Here is a 9,803-nt window from a genome sequence, read left to right on the forward strand (position 1 = left end):
AAGGAGAAGCTCGGCCAAATACTCAACAAAAGTGTAAGCGCCAATATTCTATTATTATTAATTATTTCCTACACCCTCAACTGGATGTGTTTTATTTTTTCGTAGTCATGCATTTAATGTCGTGCCTATAAGTGATTGCATCGTTGCTAAAGCAATCAACAAATAACTGATTTTTAAAATATTTTATTTATACTTAGTAATTTTTTTTTAAATATTGGATAACACTTGCGCTAATCAATATACAACAACTGCGCTCTTCATGTAATAAGCAATTAAGGGAGATGATACGTTTCTATGCATATTTGATGATTTGGTAACAACACAACAGCAATAAGTATGTATACTTTTTTTACGTGTTAGTTGATAACTTCTAATAGTTAGCGCTTTCAATGTTTAGCTCATAAATGAGAGACCAGTTTCCCTTAATCTGGAAGAGCACCATCCTCTTTTATTACAAATAAAAGGCTCCGACATTTGAAACTAAGATTAACATTCTTCCTTAAACGTTGATACATTTCGATACACTAATAAGAATATTAAAAAAGTACGTATTAGCGATCAAAAACGCGCCACGTTTTCTTTTGTATTAATCTGGAATTATCGCTAACATTGATTTATTATTAACAAATACAAAGCGCTTACTAAACTTTCCTCTCAGTTGAATATCAAAAGACTTAAGGCACGAACTCGATTATAGCAACTCCTACACTGAGGAAAAAAACGCGTTGCAAGAATAAACATTTTTTATTTGATTACCATTTAAAAATGCTCGTATTTAAATCTAGTGAAAAGTGTAACGAAATGGATTTTTCCATTATACATACACTACGTATAATGGAAATATTGAATTCAAATACGCCTGTATTAAAATGAAGCATTTCTCACTGTACGGATGGCGTTTTGCACGTCTCGTATGCTTTTTCATATGTAATTAAGAAAGTATATGTATACAAATAATGCACAGCGGTGACAACACATACACACATATGTACATGGTACATGTTTATCTGTACAAATGAACTAATCGCGTGCTGTGATGTTGATTCAAACTCAAAATTTGAAAACACATTTGCATGTATGGCTGTAGCTGAGTGTGCAAAGACGCTTGATACAATTGGTTGCGGCCAAGAGGGTCCGGGTTCAATTGCCATCAGACGGGAACATAAAATAAATTCTTTTTTTCTTCTTTATTATAATTTCGTATAACGAAAAAGCATCTGTGCACTTCGCAACGACTTTTTTTATAACGTACATACTCATATTTAAAACAAGTTGGGTTGGTGCTCTTTTATATGCGTATTTTTTTAATTTAGCACGTTTTTTTTAATTTCAAAATTTTTTCCCTCAGTGTAGTAGGAATCAAATAATCTTTTTTTAAACATGCTGTATGATAAGTTAGAAATTATTCTAAGCTCCGCAAAAAATGTGTGTACTTTTCGAAGAATAATTTTAAAATATTACTTAAAAAATGTTAGCAAACCCCGCTGGGTTCTCTTATGATGCTGATACAAGGACAATAATACGATGTTATAAGTATTTCCTAGTGAAGAATAAGCCAGCATTATATATTGCCCGAAGGAAGCCGAACCGAATGGAATATTTTCAGAAGAACTCCGTTTTAATTCAGATTTAAATCATAATAATAAAAGTGGTACATTATCTTTAAACGCCTTAAGATACGCTCCTAAAATGTAAACAATATATATAAGAAGCCGTCATCATAAGGCCACTACCAAATTAAATCCCAATATTTGTATAATCCACATCTTATCTATATATATAATACGCGAAGGGATTTTTTGTCCAGATCATCGAATCTGCACCGTTCGTTTTAAAAGCGAGATGTCAAACTAAACTAAAACTAACTTGGGCTGTAGATGTGCAATAAGGTTGTACTTTTTCGAAAAGAGTTGCCAACTGTTAAGAAATATAGCTCAAATTATTTAAAAAGTTAAATCAATTGTTACAATATGCGTATCATCCGAAATGGTTTTGAAAGGGCTTTATATCTTAACTAGGTGCTGGAGGGTTGCCACATGTTTAAAAAATGTCATTCAATTTTAATTAAAAAAATTTGGTTAGTGAATAAGGTATCATTACATGGGTGTAAGGCAAAAGAGGTTTAAGAAGGTAGTAGTGTGGAAATATTTTGAAGAGGGTTGCCACCTATTTGAGATGTCGAATTATATTATTTTATACTCAAGTTATATGAAATATCAAAAATGGATGTCAAATGAAAGAGTTTTAAGAAATATTTAGTTTCAGTTTATTTTGAATATTTTTGATGTGTTTGAGGGTTGCCCCTTTTTAAAAGGTTAAATTAAAATTACCTAATAAATTAAATGAATTATGAAACGATGGTTATCAGTGGAAATGGGTTTAAAATCTTTTATCTCAGAACTGTATTTTAAGAGGGTTGCCACCTGTTTTGAAAGTTTTACTTATTTTAATTATGCATAAGTTACATGAAATTTTAAAATATGGGTATAAACGAAAGAGTGTTAAGAAATCTTTAAATTGAGCATTTAGAATTTTTAAGAGCGTCATAAGAGGGCTGGCCCCTATTGAGAAACTTCAAATCAAATTATTTATTAAGTTAAATGGATTCTCAAAAGATGGGTATCAATCGAAATGCGTTTGAAAATAATTTATTTTTGAACTGTATTTAGGAGAGTTGCCATGTGCTTATAAAATCAAATTTAACTTAATTCATCTGTTAAATGAAATATGTATAACAATTCCACACGATAAAAAGATTTTAACTAGAAAATACTTTTGAAGGGGTCGCCACCTGTTTGAAAAGTCGAATTTGTTTTACTTATACACAACACGTAAGAGTTTAATGAAAACTTTAGGCTGATAATATTTTTAATTAGTGTTGCCATCTATTTTTTTTGAGAAGTCACATTAAAGAACTGGGATCCCATATAGACGTGCAATAAGGTTTTATTTTTGAAAGTTAGAACCTCTTAAGCGGTACAGGGAGATTTGAAATTTGATGAAATGAAAACCGACGCCATTCGAGGTGTCTATCACTCAGAAACGGTTTAGATGAATCATAAGGAATATTTTTCGAGGTTTTTGAATAGGGGTTTACCTTTTTAAAGAGTTTAATTCAATTTTGGCGTTTTAACGCCATACGGGTTCACTAGTTAGAATATATTGTGTGTACACATTAGGGAGAAAGGGGCCAAAAACGATAATTTCATGAAAAAATTGGGTTTAGTGACCCCTACTAACTCGCCGGTGTGAGTTAGGGTTACGCCGCAATGGACACTTTTGTAGAGCATTAAATTCTGAAGAAACTCTATCATTGACCAAGATTATAGCAAGATTAAACGAGAAAGCTTTGCACGCCTTGGCCGTGCACCTAATGTTGAGGGCTCAAATTTTCAGGGAACTTTTTTATAGGTATTTCCCACAAACTTTCGTGAATAAGCACCCTAATATACCTTTACATATATATCACGGTGCGCCTTAACTTACTTTTAATCAAAGGTGCTCTCTCTGTAAATTTTCTTTCATATCTTGAATACGAAAGATTTTCTGAGTAATTTTCAAAAAAAAAACTCAAAATTATAAAATAAAAGTTAAACCGTTTTTAATTAATCCAATTTTCTAGGTTAAAAAATTAACTTTTTTGGTTTTTATGAAAATTATTGAGTAATATTGCACCAAAAATTAATAATACTAATGTATAATTAAAAAAATATATAAATATAAAACCATTTGTATATATGTACTCATATGTTATATAACAACTTACAACTTTTATTAAGAAAATTATGGTTTATTTAAGTTTTTAGAAAATATTGCTAAAAGTTTTTTAACGAATACAAATTAGGAATACTTGAAACGCGCATACTATTCACTCCCAAATTCCCAAAGTTTTTGCAACAAATCCGGTGATTCGCGGAAACTTTATTATTTCCCCAGACTGTTGTAAAACCATGATGAGATATCGCTTTTATCGATGAAAAAAAAAATTTAGAGTGAGAGCACCTTTGAGTAAGTACACACCATCTTCTTATCATAACAATACATGCGAGCAGGCCGGCACACAGGGGTTCAAAATTAGAATTTACCGTTCATAATTCACTGGAGCCTTCATTTTTCAAGCAACTTGATAATATTTTTAATGAAAGCTTATACAATTTTCTGGTGACAAATTGATCCTGATTTTTGAATTCCTATTTGTTTATATAAAATTTTTTGTGCAAAGTCCTTAAAAAGTACAAATTTTTCAGAAAATTAATTCTCCTGTTCCAGTTAATAAATGTTACATAATAGATAAAAGCAAGTTCAAAACAATTGTAGAATTCTCCCAAAATGAAACAAAAAATTCATAATGAAATTTTGTAGAAAAATTTTGGGTATACAGTGTAATAGACCACTAAATAAAGTACAGGTTACTAGCGGCTAAGAATTCGCGTTGATTTCAAATTTTTTTTTTATTAGGAGATCAAAGCGTTCTCTTTGTTCGTGTAGTTCATATTCTTACTTTATATATTACCAAAAATCAGCATTAATTCTTAGGCATCTGGAACTTGCACTTTGTTGTACTAAAAGCTAGTAATCTATAAATTGACGTTCCAAAAATTCTTAAGAAAATTAAAAAAAAATAGTAAAATTTTTAACAATTTGATTATGAGTTGATGGTAAATTTTGCTTAATTAAACTAACCTAATGTGGTTGAGTGCATGAAAAAACATTATTCACATTACAGCTGGGGCTTGGGCCAATTAGCCTTGAATCCAGAAAGTTTAAAAAATTTTAGTTATAACATTTTGATTTTTTTCAAGCAGATTTTTTTTCGCTTTATAGGAACTCTACATTTATTTATCTACAACTAGTTTTATTATTCTTCAAAAATGCTACTTTTTCGGCACTTTATATTAAAAAATTTAATACAAACAAATACAAATTCAAAAATCGGGATCAACTGGTCACTTTTTAATTTTATAAGCTTTTATTAATAAGAAATTATCAAGTTGCTTATGTACGTGTTGTAAGTACACACATGCCAATAGAAGGAAAGAAGCTGGGCTGAAGCTAACAGACAATTGGCATTTATCAAGTGAAAGTAGAGCCTTATATCAGCCCACATAGTTTGAAAGTAGATTTAGAAGGGGTTCTGCCCATCTCTTGAAACTCTATAATGACGTAAATCTATTAATTATCTAAACAAAAAAACCTTTTAAATGATCTAAAAAATCCTTTTAAACTATGAAGAATTGCATTTAAAAAAAGAAACATAGTTTTGGTTTAAAAATTTAAGAAAAGATCTTTAAATTATGCATCGTATTTTTGTCTAATAAAAAATAGAAAGAAAATCATGGTTTCATGAATAATACAGCAGCATTCAAAAATATTTTAACTTAGGCATATTTTTTTCAATACACAAAAATGTCGCTATGCTGCGAAAACTCGAAGATTACCACATTAGGGTAGGATATTAAACCACATCACTAACTGTCGTCAGCAGAACTGTAACTAAATTGCTGTATATAGTTCATGCCAATAGACTGATTCATCTACATACATATTTTATATTGCTAAGTAATCAAATACCTAAATTAAAGAAGGTCGAAAAAACTTGGAAATTTAGCTCAAATAATAGCAGCTAATTTCCCAGCACTCAACACTAGGTGATAATGATCACTTACAGTAAACTACTCATTTAATAAATTGATTTGTTCACGCTGATTTTGAAATTAGTTTCAATTAAAAAACATATGTAAATAGTTTGTTAATTAACATCCGCTGTCGTTAAAGGAAGTTTTTAAGCTTCCAACTTCCGTTTCGTCTTTAAACTGCCATAGAAATTGACGTCATTTGGCATCTTAGATCGTTAACTACTTTACACGTGTTACACATCAACTTATTATTATTATTTTTTTTTTTCATTTTCAGCCTTAAAGACAAAATCAAAGACGAATATTTTCAATTTGCTGTGCAAATTAAACTTGTTCGATTAATATTCCGGTTTCTAAAATTGAGATTTAAGTTGTACCATCTAATTCACATATCTAACTGAAATGATGTTTTAATTTTGTTTATGCACATTCGCCAAAATATATGCAAATCGGAAATATTTATTAACCCTCGGAAATATTTCTTAACCCTTTATCGCATATTGGGACCAATTTTGTGTCACTACTTTGGCAATTGTTTCCGAACTAACGAGCGTTATAAAAACATACTAAACTAGTTAAGTGTGGCAAAGAAAAACCAATAAAAAACGTAAGGTCAGAGCTCAGTGTTTGTTGAACGAACTATGCGGCATTGCTTCTACTGTAGGTTATTCCTCCTAAGTCCCACTGAAAATTTAAAGTTTCTCTCCTATCTGAGGACAGGGTCACTTATGACTCCTGGGACCAATTGGTAACATTAGCCAACAATTATTCCAATTCCAAGGTAAAACTCTATGGAAAATAAAATTTTAAAATATTGGATTCATCAGACCCAAGGAAACTGAGCTAATCGAATAAAAAATTTAAAAATGAGAGTTAAAGATATGTAAATACCCTCCTTCATAATTCATGCAGCAGAGGGTTAAGAAATTGCACGTTGGCACGTTTATCAATTTCTACTTATATCCAAGCATTTTTACATTTTTGCTTTGAGAATAAAATCGAAAATAGGAAGATTATCTAGACTGGATATTCATGGCCTGCGACATATCTAAGTATGTACATATGTGTATGTAATTTTGCACAAGTTTGAACTAACCAAACTAGGCTCTATTTTATTTTGTCATATATGGTATAAATTAAGAATTGAGCTATTTAAATACAGAATGTTAAAAAATACACTTCTTTTATTTTGGACTTATGTTTATGGAGTGTGAATGAAGCATTTGTAAACGATAAATGCATTATGAATTTGTGAATTTACTTTTTTTAGCTAAGCATAAATATAAGTAATGGTCTTTAATGGTTTCATTAGCATTTAGTGTTGTTTCCTTTTGCGTCATTTATTAGTTATTTGCTTATGGTTAACGTTAGAAGAATATTCATTGCGGCTCTGACGTAGACAGCAATATTAATAGGCGTTTATATTAACATAATTATTTCTATTTGAGCTAAAAATGTATGTTTTATCGCACTATTTTTAAACATTAAAAAAAAAGCTTTTATTCGGTTAAAAGTTCGAGTATCCAAGCTGCTATTTTGATTAGAGCTTAACTCGTTGTTATCTGGCTTAAGGCAGAAAAAATCTTGTGACTATGCAAATTCCCTGTGCAAAAAACCAAACAACAAAATCAGTGTTTAACAGCAAATCAATGCGGGAAGAAAACTGCGCTCAGACTAAATTTATTTCGTTGTATTATTTTATGCTCCTTTTTGAAATGCGTAACACCGCGAACAAAAAAAAAAATAGCCAAAAATTAGTGGTGAGCCTTACCGACTTTATTATATTCAAATTTAACGAATTTTTTTAACAAATATTACGGGGTAAAAATCTCCAGAAAATTATCCTACGAATTTGTGTGGTTATAGTAAATTAGGTTGTCGTGTAGGGAATCAATTTCCAAGCACCAGAGCAAATGAGAAACCACGTCGCACTAAGAGTAATCGCTATAAAATATGTCTGTCCCTGATAAACTCCAAATTCCCCTTGTCTATGCAGCTCTGACAAAACTCTTAGGTGGAATATCCCCACGCTTGCGATGTATACCCGTTAGACCGCGTCCGATTAATACTTCAACTACCAATCTTAGGAACTTAGAAGGCAATGAAAAGACGGATGAATTGACGAAGAAAAGTATGGCCCGACTACGACATAACAAAGGCCTTGGACCTGCTTAGCAAATCAAGGCAAGAAGTATTCAGAATTGTAGCAACCATCACGGGGCACTGGCCCATAGGCAAACATGCGGCAGAAATAGATCTAGTCTATAATACGATTTGTCGCAGATATCAACTAGATGAAAAAAATTTCGCTAAAAAACGTTAATTGTGTCCTCTACAGCGGCTAGGAAGCAATGCAACCAACCAATCAATCTTAAAGAGGAGTGGCCTTCATTGAAATTTGGCCAGATGTGCTTAGGTGTCTGCCTGGAGGATTCCATGAAAATCACTTTATACTTATACTTTCAGGACGTTAAGTAGAATTTTCCTTGGATATTTTTCGTAGATTTTTTGGCAACCCAAAAGTGAGATTAGATGGTAAGAGGCCAGTCTGTAAGGGCAGAGGCTATGAGCCACATATCAATTTTCTTTGTTGTTGTTAATTCTGCCCGAAAAAGGTACAGTGCTGGAAATTTTCCACCTCATAACTCTACAATCAGATGAAACAACGGGTATCCGCAACGAAATTAAGCCCTATTATATGAGTTTTGAATAGTTAGCGCCCTGTTAAATAAGCTCCTTTGGCCGCTCACGGTCAACTGGCGCCCAACTTTGCCTATCAGAATTTTCGCCGAATGGTTGCCAAGACGACTATAAGCTAATCCGTAAACTGTCAAGAATCGTTCATAGTTTGCTAGGGGAATTCTCATTTCAGGTGAGATAACTTCAAGAGAGCCCTGCATAGCCATTTTGTTTTTCATGCGGTTTTCTCCAATATTACTTGGCCCTGGGAACCAAATCATTTTGATTTAGAAGCAATTCGAGGTGATAAAGAGAGAGATATCAGGAATTTTTCGACTAGTTTCCACCATACCACGGGCAAACCCACAAGCATTGATTGTTGTAGATATTTAGTGGATACTTATCCTTCAAATTTGGTGCGAAACCAGCCGACTACCTCTTCTACAGCAACCACCATGGCCTAAACTACGCTGTAGAGATTGGTTTTATGGAGAGTTTTTCAACTTAGCTAGAGAGTGTATTTGGCGCCAACAAAAAATACAGCTACAGGTGAAAATACTAAATCCAGCAAAATTCAAAAGACTTAAGACACAAACCCACTTTCCCTCTTTCATCCCAATCACCACGAAAGTAATCTGATAACTTAATTATTTTAAAATTTGCTTGCAATTTATTATTTATTTAATTTTAATATACATATTTACTAAAAAAAAACACATAAACACAATTACTGGCGGCAGTTTCGCTTTTAGCACTAAGTAACACTAAACAATATTTAGCTGACTAGTTTAATTGAGGGATGATAGCCGAGCTCATCGGCGGTGAAAACGATTTCGAATCGCTTGCCTTCTGGCGAGGTCCAAGAGGTGCTGCCCTGCACAACGATAGCCGCATTATCATCAATGGTCTTCAGTTCACCTTGCTCGGTACGTGAAATGCCATTGCTGGTGTCGAAGCTGCAAACGAAAAGGAACACAATTTTCAATTTTTTGCTAATACTCTCTAGCATTCAACACCTCCACCATTCACCAATACTTACGCAAAGGAGTACTTATCAACGCCATTGTTTTCAGTTTCCAGGCGCAGAGTTTCTGCTTTCTCATCCGTTTCATCTGGGCGTGGCGCAGCCAAGCTGACGGTGGCGAAGCAAGCAACGAACAACAACACGATTTCGTATTTCATTTTCGAAGTAAAATTATTGTTAAATTTTTAAATTCTTAAAAAGTGTGTAACTGTAAATTGACTGTAATCCTTGTGGCTGTAAGTGACTCTTTGTAAGCGTTGACTTTACTGATATTTCACAAGCGCATGCAGAGCCTTTTATACCAACTGAAAGCATGAAAAGATGCGCTACACTTATTTTACGATTACTTCAGCGATTTTTACTTTTTTTTTTGGTGGGTACCCATACCCAATATATTGTAGGCAGGTAGTGTGTGGAAAAAAAATGAAACAAACAAATTTAAAATGTCCTCATCGCAAAAAAAT

General features: G+C 32.5%; 1 protein-coding gene across 1 annotated transcript; it reads right to left on the reverse strand.

The window, feature by feature from the left end:
• Positions 1-9,038: 9,038 nt before the first annotated feature.
• LOC118747406 (endocuticle structural glycoprotein ABD-5) lies at positions 9,039-9,596 on the reverse strand. The gene is made up of 2 exons (XM_036481453.1): positions 9,355-9,596; positions 9,039-9,271 (listed from the first exon to the last, which is right to left on the reverse strand). The coding sequence occupies exons 1-2, from the start codon at positions 9,495-9,497 to the stop codon at positions 9,091-9,093; spliced, it is 324 nt and encodes a 107-aa protein (XP_036337346.1). The 5' UTR covers positions 9,498-9,596; the 3' UTR covers positions 9,039-9,090.
• Positions 9,597-9,803: the final 207 nt, after the last annotated feature.

The sequence above is a fragment of the Rhagoletis pomonella genome, unplaced genomic scaffold, assembly GCF_013731165.1.
Source record: "Rhagoletis pomonella isolate Grant_MI unplaced genomic scaffold, Rhpom_1.0 Rhpom_scaffold_00012, whole genome shotgun sequence".
Lineage (NCBI taxonomy): Eukaryota > Metazoa > Arthropoda > Insecta > Diptera > Tephritidae > Rhagoletis > Rhagoletis pomonella.

Excerpts from the sequence above, each read along its gene's own strand:
- LOC118747406 (XM_036481453.1), bottom strand. The coding sequence starts at position 9,497 with ATGAAATACGAAATCGTGTTGTTGTTCGTTGCTTGCTTCGCCACCGTC. Across the intron at positions 9,272-9,354 it reads GTTGATAAGTACTCCTTTGC|CTTCGACACCAGCAATGGCA; the intron begins GTAAGTATTGGT and ends TTTCGTTTGCAG.